Here is a 22,293-nt window from a genome sequence, read left to right as displayed (position 1 = left end):
AAGGCCCATATTTGCAGTCTGTGAAGTTAAAAGCCAGGAAACAAATAAGTAATGTCCCGGGATATGTAAATTATTGGAAAAGGCCATGTTTGCACTGGAAAGATCCTTCACCAACTGATTCTGGCTGTGACTGCAAGATACCAAGAGCAATTTCCTAAATTGTGCATTAAGATGCCACACAGCAAAACTTATTCAGCACTAAAAGACTGAAGATGAGAACTGTTTGTTGGTCTAAATGTCCTCTTATAAACTGTACGGAAAATAAAGAGAAGAAAGCAGTACACACACACACACGTTACAAGAACCCAATGCACGTCGTATTCTCACAGTGTATCAGGTCTAAACAAGAACTTCCAATCAAGTAAAGAGCCGCTGGCTGTGGCACCAACACCAGCCCTTTCTTTCTTCTTCATACAGGGCTGCGTTACAGTTGAACCTTAAAAAACTCTTGAACTCTCAGAATACACTTAGAGGTAGATTTTTTTCAACCAAATAGTAGGAAGTCAAATCTACCTACAAAGGGCTGACTCTGTATACAGGGGCTCCACAAAGCGGACTGTGGGACTTGAGTATATGCAGATTTGGGTATAGGTGGGGGAGTCCTGGAACAAATTCCTCACATGTCCTGAACAATGACTGTATTTCTCGGTGTTACAGAATGGAAGAAAGAAATGCTATGCAATTGGCATTAAGCAGAGACAACAGAGAAACTCCCAAGACCCACAAGAACACAGAATTCAGGGTCTTCACCACAGCCTGTGTTGCCGCCTGTTGGGTCCTTGAGGATAGAGCCCCGTGGCTTGTCCTTGTCTTGGCCTCCAGTCTCCTGCGGAAAGCCTGGCACGGAGAAGCCATCACCAAAACTCTGGGATGGGCGAAAGACTGATGGGTGCATCTGCTTAAGGTGAGGACAGAGAGGAGGGGCCCTACGGTAAGTCCCATCTGTCAGACCCTAGGCCCACAGCTCTGCTTCACGCATGGCCCCCATGGCCCCATGCTTTACACTGTTGGCACAGCGCCTTCACCCAGCGTGGTGACCCATCAAACACCTGGGCCCAGGGCATCATGTTTCATGAGGGCGCCCAGCAAGGCCACAACCCAGACATCTCCAGCACACCTGTTAGCCACACAGGCCTTTGGGCAGCCACGTCTCTGGGGCTAACAGAGGAAGCCACAAACACCCAGGACGTGCTAATTCTAGGTGTTTCTCAGTGCGTTTCTTTTCCCCAGAGCAAGCAAAACCACATGCTCCACAGACCTCGTCTAATCACATGCTTTATCTCCCTTTGTCAAATGGAAATGACTGCAGAGACTCGAAGTCAGACCTAAAACGCCTAAGCTGAGGACCACAGGTCAGCATCCCAAATACGGATTTGTCTATCAAGGACAATGTTTAGGGGACCTCAGGTTCCAGCTCTATATGCATCCAGGAAAACACTTGCTGATTTAGACAAACACTGAAAAGGCACTGATCTAATTAAGCACAATATAAGAGACCAGCTCACCACAACCAGAACCTAAGAAGATCTGCCCTGGAAGACTCTGTCCACTTGAAAGAGGACCACACTTCCACAAGACGCTAGCAAAGCTCTCACTTCCGACTGGAGGTGGGTCTTCTTCCTTCCCCTCCAGCAATCCTTACCCGAGTCTGTCCTTCCCTTTGTGAGTTAAGCACTGGTCGCTTCTGACCTCATCTCCTGCCCTCTCCCCACGGTGCTCTGCTCTAGTCCCCCTTGCCTCCTGGCTCTTCTAGAACATTCCAGGCTCTACCACCTGCTCCACCAGCCTGGAAGGCTCTTTCCTAGACCTCCAAACAGCAAGACTTTCACTTCCTTCCAGGTCTTTACTCAAAGGTTCCTTCCTCAGTGAGGATGGAAATTTTCAGCTTCAGCCCAGTGCTGCAAAACTCTTTCCCTGCCTGCCTTATCACATCTCCTGAGCACTTGCTCCCTCCCCCGAGAAGGTGTGCATGTATTTAAGCTTGTTATTGTTTCTCTCCCCAAAAATCACATAAGCTCCACTTCAGCAGCAATCTCCATTCCTGTCTGGCATTCTGTCCCCCAGAACAAAGCCTGGCACAGGTACCCCTGTCCAATAAATATTTGCGAAATAAATAAATACATTAAACTGAAAAAGAGGCAACTTCATGCTGAATCAAGAGGCTTATTTAAGGCAAACTGTTCTGTGACATTTCTTTTTTTTTTTTTTTTTTTTTTTATTTTTTTGGAGACAGGGTCTTGCTCTGTCTCCCAGGCTAGAATGCAGTGGCATGATCATGGCTCACTGCAGCTTCAACTTTCTGGCTCAAGTGATCCTCCTGCTTCAGCCTCCAAAGTAGCTGGGACTATAGGCATGTACCACCACATCTGACTGATTTTTACATTTTTTGTAGAGACAGGGTCTCGCTATGATGCCTAGACTGGTCTCAAACTCCCAAGCTCAAGTGACCAGCCCACTTCAGCCTCCCACAGTGCTGGGATTACACGCATAAGCCACCGCCCCCAGCTGACAGTTCTTTTTAAAGGGAGAATTCCAACAGAGAATGTGCCTGCTTGAAGTGTTATTAGTTCATAAAAATCACTTTGAAAATCAAAGCCAAACGCATGGTTTCTGGGTAAAACACGTGTCATGCGGTTCTGTTAGGTGTAAAACAGTCGTCTCTGGCCCCTCATTAACTTCCTGTCAATTACATTTACACCGGGCAGGTGGCAGCTGCCGCCACTCGTCTTCTAGGCTGCTCGTGCCAGGCACTGGATAAACGTGGCAGGTGTCCTCAAAAGACCAACTGGGATCTTCAGAGGGATATTTCATGCCTCCTGGGGCTAATCTCCTCAGATTACACTTTTAATAGCTCCCTTGTCCTATTACAAATCCAAGAGGAAAATACGGTCAAATGTTAAGATTCAAACAACAAACACTCTAAATAACAAACAGAATCATTTACAGAGCCAGGAACTCTAATTGTAGGTATTTTCCATCTTACAGAATAGGACCACTTGTTGGAGGGGCTGGTAAACACAATTTTCCTACCAAAGTACATAAATTCTTTAACTGTAAAGAGCACCTGACAAAACTCTTGGTGAGGAAGAGCCAGGAAAGAGCAGCAAGCAGTGCCAAATACCACAGATCCTTCCAGGTAAGAAGGCGCCCAGGTTCACAACTCCAACAATGTTAGTCCCTTCAGTCTCTATTCCAGTGACTTCGACAGGGGAAACTGGCAATGTCTGGAGACTTTGGTTGTCACAAAGGGGAAGGCACAGGTGCTGGCATCCAGTGGGCAGGGGCCAGGGATGCTACTCAGCACCTTGCCATGCACAGGACGGGTTCCCACAGCAAAGGATTATTGGAACCAAAAGGTCCACAGTGCTGAGACCTACCTTATTTTTAAGAACTTTCAAAATAGTGTATGTAACTGGCAACAGGGCACGGTACTTGAATCATGTTCAAAAAGCAAGGACAGGCCGGGCGCGGTGGCTCGCGCCTGTAATCCCAGCACTTTGGGAGGCCCAGAGCAGGCGGATTACCTAAGGTCAGGAGTTCAAGACCAGCCTGGCCAACATGGGGTAACCCTGTCTCTACTAATAATACAAAAAACTTACCCAGGCGTGGTAGCATGCACTTGTAGTCCCAGCTACTTGGGAGGCTGAGGCAGGAGAATCACTTGAACCCTGGAGGCGGAGGTTGCAGTTAGCCAAGATCACCCCACTGCACTCCAGCCTGGGTGACAGAGCAAGACTCCATCCCAAAAAAAGAAAAAAAAAAAAAAAAAGCAGGGACAATCATCCACCAACCACGTGCAACAAACTGCTGGACTGCACAGGGCAGAAACTGAATGAGGCTGAGCGTCTCCCTCATGCAGCTGACCGAGCTTCAAGAGAAAATATCCACCAATCAGTACAAAGCAATGCAGAATGAAAGGCGTCTACGCCAAGTTGCAAACTGCAATGAGGGTCCAAAGTCGGGGAAGCCATGCAGCAAAGGGGCCCACGGGAAGTCCATGGGAGGGGACCTCTGAGTGGCCTGTAGTCAAAGGAGGGACAGGTGTGTGGTCCATGGAGAACAAGGATCCACTGTGGTGGATCAGGGAGCAGGAGGCACAGCGCATGGCTGGGGGGACAGCAAGTCGCATGGCTGGGGGGACAGCAAGTCACCTGGCTTCTGTGACACAGAGGAAAGCATCTGGAGAACTATTGGGAGGGGCCCTCCAGGGAGAGTTTCCAAAGACGAGTTGCTGTAAAAAAGAAAATTAAAAAGCCACATACATGAAGATAAATCTAGAAGCAGCAGCAGAACAGACTGGTGAGAGACTCCAGGGCGGGGGGTTATAGCACTTGTTTAAGTGAGACCCCAGTGAAACGTGGGAGACCATCATGGTGGACATCCCCTTGCTTGGGAAGTGACTGGATACAGGAGACGAGGAAGGCTGGGCTGACTCTCGGATTGTAAACATGGGTAGCCAGAAACGCAGGGACAGCCAGGACCAGTTCTGTACTTTGCAGCCCCAGCACAAAATGAAAATGCAGGCCCTGGTTCAAAACCATTAAGAATTTCAAAACAGTAACAGCAGAGCATTATACCAGACACAGGGCCCTTTTACGCACAGGCCTGTGGACTGCACAGGCTGTACACCCAGGAAGCTGGCCCCGGAGTCAACAGGAACACGTTAAGAAGGAGAAGCTGGGAGAAGACTGGCAGGAGGAACTCTGCACATGAGGTTGAATGCACACGTGACTCTTAGCAAAGTGGTCCAGGGCTGAGAGCTGGCACCAGCTGCATGAGCCTGCGGAGGCTCTGCCAGCAGACAATGTTCCTATGGGAATGCATCAGTCAGGGCTCTCCAGAGCGACAGAACCAAGAGGAGATACAGACATAAAGAGATTTATTTTAAGAAATTGGCTCATGGGATTGTGGGGGCTGGCAAGTCCAAAATCTACAGGGCAGGCAGGAAGGCAGGCTGGAAACTCAGGCAGGAGTTTCTGCTTTGAGGCAGAATTTTTCTCCTCCAAGAAACCCCAGTTTTTATTCAATGGATTGAATGAGGTCCACCCAAATTATAGAGAGTAACCTCCTTGACTTAAAGTCAACTAACTGTAGATGTTAACTATAGCTACAAAATACCTGCACAGAACACCTAGACCAGTGTTTGACTGAATACCTGGGTACTGTGGCCTAGCCCAGCTGACTCATAAAACTAACCACGATAGGGAGTAAACAGGCCAGCCTGTGAAAAGCACCTCGTGGAACAAAGGAAGGGAAACCAGACCATCCAGGGGAGACCAAAAATGAGCAGTGTAAAGAAGCAAAAAGAGGCTCCCGGGTCCAGGGTGGAGGCTGTGGTGTCAGGATCCCAGATGCAGAGCAGTTCCCAGGAGCTAGTGTTGGTGAGCCCAGAGCACCGGGCCACTGTGCACCTTGAACAGGCTGCTCACACCTAGGACACCTGGTTGAGAGGCAAGGGGCCAAGGGAATCTGAGACTCTGCCCTGGCATCCCAGCCCCCAAAGCAGGTTTGTCATCATGTTCCAATTCTGACAACAGTGCCCAAAACGCTTGGGGAGGAGGCGGCAGCCCTGCCAAGGTCATGAGAAGTCTCAGTGGGTTGGATGGGGAAGAAATCAGGACTCAACGGGTAGGGCCAGGCCCCAGGCACAGATGCTTTCATGACACCCACCAATAAAGCCAACATATGCTGTGGAGAAGCAGCCTGAGAAGGCAGAAGCCCTGGGCTGGCAAGGGCAGAACCAGTCCACCCCAAGGCTGGAGGCAGGACGAGGACACAGGACCCCCCCATTGGCAGCCCTTTGGCCTTGGGAAGCAGAAGATTAAGAGGACCTACCGGAGCCCAACCCACTCCCAGATGAGTTTGGGGTTTTGGGTTGGTTCTGTTTTTATGACAGGAGGAATCTAAATACGTTCATGAAAAGGAGGGAAAGAACCAGCAGAGGAGGCAGTGGGAGGAAGCCACTGACGAGACCTGATCCAGGGGCAAGTCCGGACCCAAGCCACTGGCAGAAGCAGACGTCCATTAACATCTGACCACTCCCGAGTCCCTCCCAAGCCCCACCCCCGGCCACCCCACCAAGGGCAAAGCCAAACAGCCTACTCTCCACAGAGCTGCCCCCACCCCAAACCGGAAGCAGGAGTAAGAAAAGAAAGAAAAGAGAGGAAGGGAACAGACAAGACCCAGAGAAACCAATCGCAACCTTCTCTTCAGAAAAGCAAGCAGGAGAGAAAACCTGAAGGGTGGTGGGGTAGGGGCGGCGGGGCCAGGGGTGGAGGGGGAAGAAACATCAAAATAGACGATGTCCTGAAAGCAGTCCCTCCATGGTGCTCAAAGGTGAGCAGGCAACAGAATCCGCTGGAGGGTTTGCTCAACAGTGATGCTGACCCTGCCCCAGCAAGGGGTCTAAGGTGAGGTCCCAAGTGAGGCTGGGTGGGGACCACACCCTGAGGGCCTCTGCAGCGACAGGTCAGCAAACCAACTAGAGATGAATGAACGAATGAACGGACAGCGTGGCCCAATGCTCAGCACAGAATGAGTCAGACTTAGGGCTTTGCCTACTTGAAAAGACTCAGCCCCTCATCCTCCACTGTAATTGACAGGTAATTTATGGTGAGACACTGACAGGTAGAACCCGCATATGTCTTGCATGTGGCAGCCACTCCTGGTGGCAGAGTGAATGCCCTACTATTTTACTGAGGAAAATATCAAGACAGGGTAACATAAAGTTATAAGGATCTGGTTCTTTCATAAAAATCCTCCCATAAGTCATGTAAACAGGCACACAAAGTAGACTAATGGTTGCTTAGGGCTGGAGGGGGTGGGGAATAGAGGGTAAAAGCTAAAAGGTATGCGGTTCTTTCTGAATTGATGAAAATGTTCTGAAATTAAGTGTGGGGACAATTGCACAATTCTGTGAACATGCTAAAAACCACTGATTTGTAGACATTAAACGGTTGAATTGTATGGTATGTGAATTCTATATCAATACAGCTGTTATTTAAAAGGTTCCTTTTTCTTCACTTTGCCTTTCAAATTACTTCCTTTTATTATGCTTTTTGGGGATTTCCCATTACTTTGATCTTTTCCATCAGGTTTCTTTAAAAAAAATTTGTTCCTAGTCATCCCGTGACGACTTTATTTTAATCATTTAATTCTAATCATTTAATTTTTTTAATCATAAGATAGAATTCCATCAATTTTTAGGGCTAGAGATAATCTATATGAGCATCGATTAATTTTCCAGATAAATACCCTGGTATTTTTTGAGTGAAAGTGACTTTTTCATCGTCATGCACAAGTAGTTATATTCAAAAATTTTAAAAACTACATACCTCTTCTGCAAGTGGAAAGACACTCAAAATACAGAATTTCAAAATTATCCCTTCAGCACCTGATATTGTGTTTTAATAAAGTTCAGGAAAAAAAGAAACATTATTTCACAGGCTTCTTGGATTTTACTGATAGGAAACACAGCCTTCCTGTCTGTGTTAGAACTCACACACCCAAACCAATCCATAAGAATGATATGAGTATTTAAGTATTTTTCAAAGTCCCTCTGCCAGATTAAAACAAGGGAATTAAAAAAAAAGAGACAGTATCTTTTTTTTTCTTTTTCTTTTTTGAGACACAGTATCACTTCCCTTGCCCAGACTAGAGTGCAGTGGCGCAATCACCACTCACTGCAGCCTTGACTTCCTGGGCTCAGGTGATTCTCCAGCCTCAGCCTCCTGTGTGACTGGGATTACAGATGCATGCCACATGACCAGAAAACTTTTGTATTTTTTTGTAGAGATGGGGTTTTGCCATGTTGCCCAGCCTGGTATTGAACTCCTGGGCTCAGGCAATCCACCCACCTCAGCCCCTCAAAGTGCGGGGGGATTACAGGCATGACCACTGCGCCCAGCCAAGAGCCTATCTTAAGTATTCTTAGACCCAATAAAGTTATTAGTAGAGTCACTATAAGTCACTGTCTCTAACAAATGAGATAGGTTTGGGGTTTTTCAAAATTAACTCAAAACACTTGTGCCTCATAAACAAAGCCGATGGTTCAAATTTGTTCACACTTGATAAAATTTTAAAATGATTATTTCTATTAAAAAGAAATGGACCGTAGCTTCTCTAGCATATCTTAAGTAACTGAATTTTTTTTCAAGAAATGTATTTAATCTACTTTTCCCCAACTCCAATTCAGTCCCACCCTAAACCCCACGGGCCCTCTCGGATCAAGGGCTCTCCTATCTCCCAAAATCCTCCCAAGAAGGTCTATCTGTCCTGTGTCCCCGTGTGGGCCCTGCCCCTGGCTGGGTGATGGCTTTCTTGTGTGATAAAAGAACACAGTATAAGGAACTAAGTTTAGTCCAATGCTTCCTTCCATATAATGTAACTTAACACGCTGCTTTCCTCCAAAGTCAGGGCCAGATAGTGCTAAAGGAGAAATTCTGTGGTTGATGGGTCCTTCAGTTTCTCTTAGGCAGCATTCTGTGTGCAGCCTCAACCTACGGGTGGCCTTGTTCATAGGCAGGGTGACTAACTATCCCAGTTCCCTGGGGACAGAGGGGTTTCCCAGGATGCAGGATTTTCAGTGCTAAAAACAAAAACCAGGAAAGTCCCAGGCAAACCAGAATGAGCTGACTGCCTACAGGGCCTGTACTTGCAGCTGAAAGTGGCCTCCACCCATCACAGTGTGTGAAAGAGCCTCAGAGATGGCCTGGTGCAGTTCACTCTTCAACAGAGGACATACAGGTGACAAGGCACTGCCCCTTCCCTCACTCCTGAGGGCCCATCCCAGGCTGTGCCAGTTTCCTAAAACGTGCCTCTTATGTGTCTAGGGCCTTTGCACTCCCAAGGAAACACGTCCCCCAAAGACCTGGACCCTCCAAAGCATGGAAGTCAGCAGGGAGATGACTAAAGGACCCCACGGTGCTGCAAGGTGGGGTCAAGGTCTCCAGTGAGGTCAACTGAACCTGGCTGTACATGGAATTCATTTCCTAGAAACCTGCCCATTATCTAACACCAGAGACAAAAGCTGAATTCCCAGTGCCAGCAAAACTGACTGCGGAGCTATGTCACTGCTGCTATTTTTAGGAGATGACTATTGTCCCTCGAGTTTTAAAATGCAAAAGCTGTAAGGTCTAGAAGCAAACGATACAGACTGACCCTCCTGCTCCACATGGAGAGGGCCAGGCCCTTTGGATGGCTGCCTTGACAGCGTTCAAGGGAAGCAGATATGGGGAGAACCCGGGAATCCACCAGTCACCTGTGCATAGCCCAACACCAGACAGAATCAGTCCCTGCAAGACCCAGGATGGACCCTGACTCCAGGGGTGTTTGCAGTAACTGGTACTCAAGGGAAATGCTGAAGAAACGAGAAAGGCGGCCAGGCACGGTGGCTCATGCCTGTAATCCCAGTACTATGGAAGGCCGAGGTGGGTGGATCAGTTGAGGTCAGGAGTTCGAGACATGCCTGGCCAACATGGTGAAACCCCGTTTCTACTAAAAATACCAAACTTAGCCGGGTGTGGTGGTGGATGCCTGTAATCCCAGCTACTCAGGAGGCTGAGGCAGGGGAATTGCTTGAGCCTGGGAGGCAAAGGTTGCAGTGAGCCAAGATTGCGCCATTGCACCACTCCAGCCTGGGCAAAAAGAGCGAAACGCCATCTGAAAAGAAAAAAAAAAAAGAAAGAAAGAAAAGGGAAAGGCTTGTGACCATCCCCGGCACGAGCTTCTTCCCCCTCCTTGAAAAGCTCTCCTCATCCCACTTCCGAATCTCCTCCCACCCGCGATAGGCTTCTGTTCCATTTCCTGGGCCAGCGTCTCAGGCTCCACCCTCGCGTCATCAGAGGTGCCCACAAGATGCACCAGCAGCCCCAGCACCCTCCTCTGCTCCCTTCTGGGCTTCTCCCCATGGCACTGGCTGCCACTTTTAACAGTTACAAAAGAGGCCTCACCATGCGGATGTGCTATTTTCTTAACTACTCCTCTTTGGTTAAACATTCACTTTGCTTCCACTTTTCCCCTTGGCTAAAATGGAACTAGCAGCACTGGAAAACCATCTGGAGATTCATTCGCCCCTAGAAACAACAGCTCTATTTACTGAGTGTCTATTATGGCACAAGCACGTTCTCTATAACTTACTCGTTAATTCTGCCTAGAACCTCTAGGAGGTGTTATTACCTTCATAGTAAGCCTCCCAATTTCTAGATGGGGATCCAAAGGAACCTGAAGATCAAAAGATCACGGGACTTGTCCAGGATCATGTAACCAACAAACTGGATTTCTACTCTAAGAAAAGTTCTAGAGCTCCTGAAACTTAAATGTATGCGCAAATTATCTCAGGACCTTAAAATGCAGATTCTCAGGGGCCTGAGATCCTGCATTTGGTAGACGCTCCCAGGCGATGCCAACACTGCTGGCCCATGAGCCACAGTGAAGGTAGCCAGGTTCTGTCGCCCAGTATTTCCAGGGAGTCCTCTTCCCACCTATTAACAACTAGGTCTGACCCCGCTTTCAGGTCCAAAATTTGATTGATTGATGAAGCAAGGCTACAGAAAAAAGGTCACGTGTGCAGCCTTTCACACTCATTCAACTTTTTATTTTGAAATAGTTACAGCCCCACAAGAACTTGTACCCTTCACCTGTCCTCCCCAAAGGTAGCATCTTGCACAATTACCATATAATAACAATGCCATGAACTTGACATTGCTGCAATCCAAGCAGCTTATTCAGATTGCATCTGTATGCACACAATTGTGCGTGTGTGTGTGTATACGTCCGTCTATGCACGTAGCTTCCTGTAACCACCACAATCAAGGCACAGAACGGCTCCAGCACTGAAAGGCCCCCTCCAGCTACCCCTTTATGGTAACACTTCTCCTCTCCCCACCCTCAGCCCCAGCAGCCTCTGATCAGTTCTCCATCTCCACAACGGCATTATTTCAAGACTGTGACATCAATGGAAGCACACAGCATATAACCTTCTGAGACTGGCTCTTTCCACTCCCTGTAATTCCCTGGCCTTCCTTTATTTTTAAATCAGCAAGAGTAAGTCAGTGTCCCTGTGAAGGGAGGCAGAGTGGCCTGGAACTGCTTGAATGTGCAGCAGAAGGTCTCTGGAGATGGTGTTAGCCATACCCTGGAAAGCTATAGGAAGCTCTCCAACTTAAATAGGGGACTCTGTCTGTCACATTTACCCTTAGCTTTAGCTCTAAAGGACAGAAAACTGGTTTCATTTGCCAGGCTCTGTTTATTTATTCATAAAGGTAAGGCTCAACAATGGCACAGAATTAGGACTATGGGGAAGGAGTAATAAACCCAGCAAGACTTTTTTTTTTTGAGACGGAGTCTTGCTCTGTCGCCAGGCTGGAGTGCGGTGGCACGATCTCGGCTCACTGCAACCTCCAACTCACGGGTTCAAGCGATTCTCCTGCCCTGCCTCAGCCCCCTTAGTAGCTGGGATTGTAAGCACACACCACCACATCCAGCTAATTTTTGTATTTTTAGTAGAGATGGGGTTTCACCATGTTGGCCAGGATGGTCTTGATCTCTTGACCTCATGATCTGCCCACCTCGGCCTCCCAAAGTGTTGGGATTACAAGTGTGAGCCACTCGCCTGGCCCGCCAGCAAGACTCTTAAGTGAGGTTTGTTTGTTTCTTGGAAACAGGGTTTCATTGTGTCATCCAGGCTGAGTGCAGTGGCACCATCCTAGCTCCTCCTGCAGCCTTGAATTCCTGGGCTCAAGTGATCCTCCCACCTCAGCCTTCCCAGTAGCTGAGACAACAGGCATGTGCCAGCACACCTGACTAATTTTTAATTTTTAATTTTTTTTTTTTTTTTGGTAGCGACAAAGCCTTGCTATGTTGCCCACGCTGGTCTTGAGCACCTGGCCTTAAGCAACTCTCCTGCTTCAACCTCCCAAAGCGCTGGGATTACAGGCGTGAGCCACTGCACCTGGCCAGTTTTAAAATGTAATAGGATGACATTCTTATAGGATCTCTTTGTAATCTTTGTTATAACTGTGCTATAACCTGTTATCCTGTATTTTCAAATTTGTGCTATTTCTCTTTTTTATGACAACTATTGTCAAAAATATCTATTTTATTATTACTTTCAGAGAATCAGCTTTTGTCCTGGATCTATAATCTTCATCGTTTCATCAATTTCTGCTTTTCATTTGATTATTTCCTTCCTTTAGTTTTATTCTACCTATAATTTTCCTTCAAGATATTACTTTTGCTTTCCCCCACAAATTTTGGTATGTACTATTTTTATTACTTTTCAGCTCTAATTTATATTATGGTTTCCCTTTTTACCTAGGAGTTCACAATTGTGTTAGACTTAGAAAAAAGAAATTAACCAAATTCAGAGAATATGGTGTTTATGACACCACTTTTTTGCATTTTCTTGAGCTTGGCTTTACAGACCACTGGGCTAATAATTCTAAATCATAACCATGTGAAATTTTTCTCCAAATTAAGTCAAGATAATTCCATATGTAGAAGAATACATAAATCCTTTTAATTAAAAGAAATAAGGGTGTAGAAAAGTTATTAAAACATGTGAACAAAGAAAATATGCTTCATTCACAAAAGGTGGCACTCTTTTAGACAGCCAGTGGATGATATGTGTGTATGTGTGTGTATACGCATGCTTACTCATGTTTGTGCGTGTGTAAAAGAGCCCATGGGCAAGGAAGGGGTTGATGGCAGTCACACAGACCTGAAGAGTATGACTGAGAAGATGCCCCTTTTAGTCGTGATGGGGAGTGGAGGGGTATGATGGTGTTACCTGTTTGTGGATCTGATGATGTCAGAGTTTAAGATAAAGCAGGGTGTCAGGAGTCCTTGATGTAATTAAGGATATGGTTTCCCTGTGTCCCCACGCAAATCCCATCTCAAATTGTAATCCCCACATGTCAGAGGAGGGGCCTGCTGGGACGTCATTGGATCATGGGGGTGGATTTCCCCCTTGCTGTTCTCATGATAGTGAGTTCTCACAAGATCTGATGGTTTTAATGTGGCACTTCCCCCCTCGCGCTCTGTCTCTCTCATGCCGCCATGTAGTAAGACATGCCTTACTTCCCCTTCACCTTTTGCCATGACTGTAAGTTCCCTGGGGCCTCCCCAGCCATGCAGAACTGTGAGTCAATTAAACCTCTTACAAATTACCCAGTTCCAGGCAGTTCTTTATTTCTTTATAGCAGTATGAAAATAGACTAATACAGTATGTATGTCCATAAAAGAATTGGAAGAGTTTTTTTGTTTTGTTTTTGTTTGTTTGTTTTTTGAGACGTAGTCCCACTCTGTTGCCCAGGCTGGAGTGCAGTGGCGCGCTCTCGGGTCACTGCAACCTCTGCCTCCCAGGTTCAAGTGATTCTCCTGCCTCAGCCTCCCGAGTAGTTGGGAATACAGGAGTTTGCCGCCACACCCAGCTAATTTTTTGTATTTTTGATAAAGACGGGGTTTCACCACGTTAGTCAGGATGGTCTCAATCTCCTGACCTCGTGATCTGCCCGCCTCAGCCTCCCAGAGTGCTAGGATTACAGGGGTGAGCCACCGCGCCCAGCTGGAAGAGATTATTTTTAAATGATGTCCCTGAATTTAAAGGACAGTTGAAGGTGGATTTTACTTATTTCTACTAAGTCAGAGATACAGAAATTGAGGTAGAAGTGAAATCCCATGTCACAGCTGGCTCAGTGGCAACTGATTGGATTGGAGTGGTGGGATTTGAGAGCAATTTCAAAGAAACCGAGAAACAACAATGTATGCTTCCAGAGGCATATTTATGTCGGGTCTGATGAAACTCAGATCAGAAGCCGGCATCTGATCACACGGGAATGAAGAATAAAGCATTTCTCTCTGGCCTCTGTTTCTGGGATGCTTACCTGGCTCTTGAATTACGACCCATACCTCTGGCAAGGGACATTCCAGCTGGGAGAGGCACAGACAGGGAGGCCCGGGAAACAGCAGGCATAACCATGTCGGCCTGTGCTCAGCAGAGGTGCCCAGTGAACGGAGTTAAATGCATTCACAGTGGCACACTTTTTCTGAGACAAGGAAAGATAGAAGTCGTATTCCAGTGTCCACGTGGGGAACAGGCCCAGACCGGGCTGCCTGTCACTAATGCTGCGGCATGGGCAGCAGGTGAAGCCATGTGTTGTGGGGATGCTAAGTTTCAGACTCAGATTGCACTGGAACTGCCTCCTGGCTCCACCACGGAGCGCCTACGGTACCTCCCTGAACCTGTGACTTCATCCATTCACCACAGACACCCACATCCACATCACGGCACTCCGAGAGTAGAATGAGATGCTCTGTGCTAAGGCTTCTCAAAGGCTCCATTGCCTCCAAAGCCCCTGGCAGGTTTTGCTGAAAAGTAGACCCTGACTCAGCAGGTCTTGGTGGGAAGGGCTGGGATTCTGCACGCCTAACAAGTTCCCCAGCAGGGAACCCCCTGCTCCGGGTCTGAGGACCCCACTTTGAGTTCAAGAGTCTGCACCAGTGGTTGTCAATGTTGGCTGCACACTGAACTGACTCTGGGAGCTTTAGAAAATACGGATGTCCTGGCCGGGCGTGGTGGCTCACACCTGTAATCCCAGCACTTTGGGAGGCCGAGGTGGGTGGATCACCTGAGGTCAGGAGTTCGAGACCAGCCTGGCCAACATGGTAAAACCCCATCTCTACTAAAAATACAAAAATTGGTCCGATGTGGTGGCAGGTGCCTGTAATCCCAGCTGCTTGGGAGGCTGAAGCAGGAAAATCACTTGAACCTGGGAGGCGGAGGTTGCAGTGAGCCGAGATTGTACCACTGCACTCCAGCCTGGGCAATAAGAGCAAAACTCCGTCTCAAAAAAAAGAAAATACTGACGTCTTATCTCACCCTCAGATTCTCAGTTAATTCTGAGATGTGGCCTGGACACTTGGACTGTTACAGACCTTTCCAGATGGCTCTAATGTACAGTCCAAGCTGGGAACCACCGTCGCTGGGAGACTACCTGGTGCAAAACGCCTCAGAAATCTGGACTCACATTTTTTTAAACTTTGTCGTTGTTGTTCAAATTTATCCAAATTTTGTTTTTTAAATTTATTTCTGAAAACTATTAACTCCTTGAGGTGATGGATATTTCCTCAATCTAAAAAAATCAGAGCTGGAGATCAGGACTAGGCAATGAGAAGCACGCTCTGGGGTCCAGGCGCAAGCCCCAGTGTGGACACCTGTTGGCTCAAATAAATACTCAAGAGGCCAGGTGCGGTGGTTCATGCCTGCAATCCCAGGGCTTTAGGAGGCCGAGGTGGGTGAATCACCTGAGGTCAGGAGTTTGAGACCAGCCTGACCAACATGGTGAAACTCCATCTCTACTCAAAATTCAAAATTTAGCTGGGTGTCGTGGTGCATGCCTGTAATCCCAGCTACTCAGGAGGCTGAGGCAGGACAATCGCCTGAGCCCAGGAGGTGGAGGTTGCAGTGGGCCGAGATCGCACTACTGCACTCCAGCCTGGGCAACAGAGCGAGATCCATCTCAAAAAAATAAATAAATAAACAAATAAGATTTTAAAGTAAGTACTCAAGAAACCCAAACGCAGCAGAGCCCCCTCTCCATTTCACACTGAAGATCAGGGGCAAAGTCACAGACTCTGGGGGAAATCAGCACTGTCAGTACAGACTTGAAATGGGTTATTCCACCTGCTCTGTTTGTTTTCATATTGGCAGCTGACCAATAATAATAACGATTACAATATTATAAACACAAACACACTTATATCAAGGAATTTTTTTAAAAAACTCAATGCCAGCCGGGCGCGGTGGCTCAAGCCTGTAATCCCAGCACTTTGGGAGGCCGAGACGGGTGGATCACGAGGTCAGGAGATCAAGACCATCCTGGCTAACACGATGAAACCCCGTCTCTACTAAAAAATGCAAAAAACTAGCTGGGCGTGGTGGCGGGCGCCTGTAGTCCCAGCTACTTAGGAGGCTGAGGCAGGAGAATGGCGTGAACCCGGGAGGCGGAGCTTGCAGTGAGCTGAGATCCGGCCACTGCACTCCAGCCGGGTCAAAAGAGCGAGACTCCGTCTCAAAAAAAAAAAAAAACTCAATGCCTGTTTTCTCTTCTTTAATGAGTCCTAATTGACAAAAAAAGATATTTGGGTCATGTTGTTAAAGAATCTCATTGAAAAGAATAAAGGAGGCCAGGCATGGTAGCTCATGCCTGTAATCCCAGCACCTTGGGAGTCCGAGGCAGGAGGACTGCTTGATGCCAGGAGTCTGAGACCAGCCTGGGCAACATAGCTGCTAGACCCAGAGTGCCCCCAACCGCCCACCTGCCGCCAAACCCACTTCAGCTGAGTCCTCTGACTCCAGCCCCTCGGACTCCCGGTCTAGCATTCTGCTCAATTTGCCCTCCTCATCCCCTTTCTCACAGTTCAAAATCTGGAGATGCAACTAAAACACTAGCATACATGCATTTATTTATTTATTTTCAAACACGGGTTTTGTTCTGTCACCCAGGCTGGGGCGCACTGGTGCAATCTCAACTCCCCGCAACCTCCGCCTCCTGGGCTCAAACGATTCTCCTGCCTCAGCCTCCCTAGTAGTAGTCCACCACCATGCCTGGCTAATTTTTGTATTTTTTTTAGAGACGGGCACTCACCACATTGCCCAGGCTGTTCTCAAACTCCTAGGCTCAAGTGATCTGACTGCTTTGGCCTCCCAAAGTGCTGGGATTACAGGAAGGAGCCACCACGCCCAGCCTAACATACATTCCTAAAAAGCAAAGCAAACCTCTCCCTTGTGCTTGCAGGCCCTCGGCAAGCATACAGAGGCCTGAGGCCAGAATTAACTTTCCGTGGTAACTAACAAGAACCAGAGAAGTCACTTTCTATGCTAATCAGCCCATTTCAGTGCACACACAGGCCACGAGCACCGAGGCCCCGTAAAGATGAAGCACTGTTCCAGTAACTGGAGTAACTGGAGTCTCATTTTAGGGGAAAAGTGATTCTGGAGCTTATAAATCTTTCTGAAACATATAAAATAAAATAAAATAAAATAAAATAAAAATAGAATTTTCTTACATACATTTCAAGATAAAGCTCTGATCATAGCTATAAATCTATGAAAATTAAGTTTTAATTTTAAACACCTCAAGAGTAAAGGGAAACACCCACAGTGGGTGTGATGTGGGCTTTGCTGACCTAACAAACCAATGCAGGGGCCTTTGGAAAACGTTTTTTCCAAAATTTGGAAAATGCAAGAGACCCTGGAAATTTAAATATGCAGAAGCGGGCCAGGCACGGTGGCTCACACCTGTAATCCCAGAACCTGAGAGGCCAAGCAAGAGGATCACTTGAGGTCAGGAGCTCGAGACCAGCCTGGCCATCATGGTGAAACCCCATCTCTACTAAAAATACAAAAATTAGCCGGGCGCGGTGGCGCACGCCTGTAATCCCAGGTACTTGGGAGGCTGAGGCAGGAGATTCACTTGAACCCAGGAGTCGGAGGCTGCAGTGAACAGAGATTTCGCCACTGCACTCCAGCCTGGGTGAGAGTAAGACTCAGCCTCAAAAACAAACAAGCACAAACATGCAGAAGCAGAATCCCATCAAGACAGGAGTGCAATATTTTCAATTGAACACGTATTTGGGCCTAATTAAGTCCAAGAGCTGTCTGACATTTAAACTGCTCTTCTGCAACAATTAAAACCACACACTTTGTTTGTTTTCACTGTCATCTCAAGAGCCACCAAGGCCATAAAGGTGAACTTCAGGTGATAATAAGTGGAAGAGAAGAATTAAGAAAAAGAATTATGGCAGCTTTCACTGCCTCAAGTCAGAAGGAACAAAGCAACCATAAACCCAGATGACATCAGGAGCAGCCTTTGAATGTTTCTGGGCAATTATTTGACAAATATTTACATGTTGCATATTAAATCATGCAATGCTTTTAGAGCAATAAATATTTTAGAAGGAAAATGGTGTCCTGAGCCACATCCAACATTCGATCAATCTCAGGAGGCAGGAGAGAATGCATTTTCTTAAACAAAACACATCTGACCCTTAGTTACCCAGACCAAATGGAATGCCTGTCAGCTCAGGCAAAGCTCCCTTCTTAAATGCCCAGAGATGAAGAGCTCAACAAGCATGTCCCAGAAAAGTTTAGACGCCTTTTGAGATCATTTCCTCCTAGAAAGCCGGCTGTGGGCTGTACTTGTGAGCTGTCATTCTGTCATTAATGCAATTACCCCTCCACTGCACCAAAGCCGTCCCGGCCTTCGTTAAGGTTTTCACTGTCACTAATCATGATAAGCTTGGAGACCAGGCTCCAACGAGGTTCCCGCCCCAGTCTTTGCACACACTGTTCCCTCTGTCTAACTCCTCTTTCCCCTAGATACCATCTCTGCCCAAACGTCACCTGCTCTCTAAATGATCATCCTATTTATAATTTCAGCCCTCAATGTCTGAATGCCTACATTACCCTTGTTCAGCTTTCAGGTTCTATAGGCTTGGAGAGGAAACAGAAAAGCATCCCAGGGAACGTGGCCTTAAACCAGGAGCCTGCAGGCAGTGAGTGAGGGGGGAGCCAGCCATGCTGCCGTCGGGGAGACCGGACACCATCATGTGAAAAGCAGTCCGTCTCCCAGTTTCCTAGGTCTTAGCAAGCTGCTCTTCCTCTGCAAGTTCTTTTCCTCACTAAAAGGCTAGGACTCTCCAAGGCAGGGACTGCTGGATTCAGCTTTGAGTCTGCTTTAGCACCTAGCGGGAGCACAGTAGGTTTGCAGTAAACTTTCGCAATGACTCAGTGAATTTACCACAGAGCGGGCCATCAGGGCTTTGCCACACTTGAGTCGTTCAGCTGTTTTTCAGGAAGATGTCTGATCAACAGCCTTGAGGCTCCTGCCTCACTCCCCCCACTGACCCCCCAAAGCACAGAACACAGGTCCTGCTCCCTCTGGTCCAAAGATGAAGGAGTCCAGGGGTCTCTAAGTTAGCAGGCTATGTACGGGCCTACATCATTATTTTACGTGACACAGAGAAACAAAGTCTTCACTTCTGCTGTAATCAAGGGGGAAGAAAAGCAGAGAGAGAAAAAGCCTTGCCTGGCAGGAGACAAAAAACAAAACAAAACAAAATAAAAATGGAAGGTGCTCTCTTCCAAGCCAAGAGAAGGCAGGTGAATGAGAAACAAGATGGTGAACACAGGCCTGGGGCCAGGACTTCTCAGAGCCCTGGGTACTAAGCCATTTTATGCTCACATCCTAGGAGGAGAGGCTGCCGTTATCCCTATTTTACAAATGAGGAAACTGAGGCAGAGAGCTGCTGGGAGGCTGGAGCTAGCCTCCCATACCACAGCCCTCCCCTGCCTCTCTGCTGTGTGGCCTGGAGACTCAGTCTGTTAGGCTCAAGCCCCTGGCGATGGTTTACGTTGCTGTCAGTTTTCTCCAACGCAGCTGTTTTCAAACATTTATGTTTTGCCCCTAAAGCAACCATTATATAAAGCTGAGCCCAGTGGTGCCCTAGAGTGGGGACTGGGTGAGCCAGGCCCCTCCTGTGCCCATTCCAGCCCACTGGAGATAACCAGGCTGCCCAGGAAGCGGGAGAGACCCACCCCACTTGTTCCTTTATGAGCTTGGTGGGGCTTCCTTTAAAGCTGGTCCCCATACCGGCTTCCAGAAAGCAAGGTTTCTGAGACACACATTTGGGCCTGAAAACTCAGTTAAACCAAATGTAGAGCTTGAGAAACAGGCCCTAGGACTTCGGGAGGGGCTCCAAGCCCTAATCACATGCCAGCCAGGGCATCTGTCGCTGGGGCTGGGGGAGGGGGCACTGCAAGGGGAACGGCAGCAGGAACTACAGGGCTCCAGGTGATGCTACCCACGGGGACCCCACGTCTGGTCTCATTGCCTAACACATGACAAGTGCAGACCCTTCCTCCAAGTTCAAGTGCTGTGTGATAAGGTTTGGCTGTGCCCCCACCCAAATCTCATCTTGAATTCCCACGTGCTGTGGGAGGGACCAGGTGGAGGTAATGGAATCACGGGGCAATGTAGTACAAGCAGAAAGTGACATTCAAGGGCTTCCCATCCACCTAAGCCCAGCCCAAACCACAGTCAGGGCAAACCACCTGCCCCACCCACTGCAGGATAAACCAAAGGCACAAGGTCACCCAGATCCCCAAGTGAAAGCACATGTTTTCTATCAGCTGCAGGCTCCCGAGCAAAAGCATTTGCATTTGCGCTAGGCTGCATCTGCAGCTACAAGGTACCTTGGGGAATATAAAAATCAGGTGAGAACGCTGCCATGTGCCCACTGAGCACAGACTAATGGGCACTTGGCCACCATAGTCACTCTGCAGTGTTCCCTTGAAGTGCTTTGCTTGGTGGAAGGTGTTCCACCAGCCAGTCCTTCTCAGGTCTTCTTAAGCCAACTTTTTCTTTTCTTTTCTAAACATCTCTTGCTTTCTCTGAGTCTGGTCATAACGAATGGATAGCCTGTGTCTGCCTCCACGCCGCCTGTCCTACCCGAGTGCCCTCCCCCCGCGGCTCTGGGGCTCTCCCCAGGCCCTGCTTCTGGGGAGCCCCGGCTGTCTGTGGCTCGCGGAGGCGACCGTGCGGACAGACCAGTCAGAGATCACTTTGGCTGGTCGCGGCGCGGGCCACAACGCTCAGCGGAGGTGGGGTAGGGGACCAAGCTGTCCCGGCGAGGGAATAAACTGTTGCGTCCTAATCACTGCGACTCGAGGAGCCGATCTGAGCCCCAGCGTGTTAGAACAAGGGCAGCGCGAGGGGCCCAGGGGACAAATGGGGCGCTGGGCAGGAGGGGCTGTCTCCTGCAGGCGAGGAGGAATGGTCCCCTGCCAGGGGCCTGGGGAAAGGTAATGATCAGGAGGGGACCGGGTTGAAGAAACCCCGCAAAAAGCCAGTCCTGGATTGCAGCACTGGCCGCCAGCGCGAATTCAGTCAGGAGGTCCCTGGGGGCCGGTAAACGAGAAGGAGATGGGGTGAGGACGCCGGACTGGCGTTTCCTGCCGCGCTGCCACCGCGGGCAGAGCAAACTGCTCCCTCCCTGCACCGCGTCCCCCAGCCTGGGACGGGGAGGCCACCTAGGGCACCCCACACCGCGCTCCCAAACAGCGGCGAAAAGGGGCTCTGGGCGGCGGCTGAGTGACCAATGGACGCGTCCGGAGCCAGGACCTGGGAGGCACGGGGATGTGGTTGGGAGGAAGGGAGCGGGGCAGTGGGGTGCTCAAATCCTGCGGGGACGCCCGCTTACCCGGCCGTTGCGGTCAGTCTCCTGCGCCTCCTCGACGCTCACCCCGCGCCGCACCAGCGTCCGCAGCAGCCCCACGTTGTTGGCGCAGGCGGCGCGCAGGAGGGTGGCCGCCTCCGGGACGCCCTCCGGAACGCTCTCCGCGCTCTCGACGCCTTGCTCCTCCTCGTCCTCGAAAGGGTAGAAAGAGTCGTCCGAGGCGATGCTGCGGGTGTCGGGCAGACTCGAGAAGTCCTCAAACTCTTCGTAGTCAGTGGGGTCCTCCTCGACCTGCGCTCCCCGGGGTGGGGACGGCGGTGGCGGGGTCGTGCAGCGCGCCCCGCCGCCCTCCGGCCCGGTCCCGGCCAGCAGCACCATGCCTGCGGCCGGGGCGCGGGCCGGGGGCCGGGGCGCGGGCAAGGAGAGCGGGACGCGGGGCGCGCGCCGAGGTCCCCGCTTCTCGCTTCTGCGTCCCCAGGGAAGCCGTGGCCCGCGCGCTCCAGCTCGGCGGAAACCGGCGCCAGGCGGCTGCGCTCAGCGAAAAAAGTCTCCGGAGGCTGAGCGAGTCCCGGGGTGGGCGGGACCGCGGGGGCTTTCCGAGGCGAGGCGGGGCGGGGAGGGGCGGGGCGCAGGGACACGCCTTCACCCGGGGCCTTCCCCGGGGCCCATTCCTGGCCAGAGTTCAGAGCCAGGCACACTCTCTCCCGAGCACGGGGACGGGGCACCTGGCAGCTTTGACCCGGAGCTGGGGACAGCTCGCGCGGGAGAAGCAGAAGCAATCACTAAAGAAGCCGAACCCGAGTCGCGGGCGGCGAGCCGCTCCGCCCCCCTCTCCGCGGCCCGCGGGATGGGGACGGAGGTGGCGGTGGGGGGACGCCGGGGTGGAGCCGGCCTCCAGCTTCGGGAACCTCGGATCCCTGGAGCCGGCCCCCGCCGAGGGCGTCGGGCCCCCGCGCCAGGGTGGGGCCAGTCTCTCCCGCGGCTTCGGAGGTGCCGAGCGGGTTTTCTCCCTTCGGGGGATCCCGGGCTTTGGGGCGGACTCCACCCGGCAGCGGC

General features: G+C 49.7%; 1 protein-coding gene across 1 annotated transcript in view; it reads right to left on the bottom strand.

Annotated features, from left to right (window-relative positions):
• Positions 1 to 22,021, bottom strand: part of ANKRD33B (ankyrin repeat domain 33B) — a 93,407-nt gene extending 71,386 nt beyond the window's left edge. The window contains exon 1 of the mRNA XM_023218283.2: positions 21,262 to 22,021. Within this exon, the coding sequence (XP_023074051.1) occupies positions 21,262 to 21,615 (354 nt within the window). The 5' untranslated portion in view covers positions 21,616 to 22,021. The remainder of the gene's footprint in view (positions 1 to 21,261) is intronic.
• Positions 22,022 to 22,293: the final 272 nt, after the last annotated feature.

This window comes from Piliocolobus tephrosceles, chromosome 4 (genome assembly GCF_002776525.5).
Source record: "Piliocolobus tephrosceles isolate RC106 chromosome 4, ASM277652v3, whole genome shotgun sequence".
Classification (NCBI taxonomy): Eukaryota; Metazoa; Chordata; class Mammalia; order Primates; family Cercopithecidae; genus Piliocolobus; species Piliocolobus tephrosceles.
Note: the sequence above shows the minus strand (reverse complement) of the source record. Positions and strands in the feature narration are given on the sequence as shown.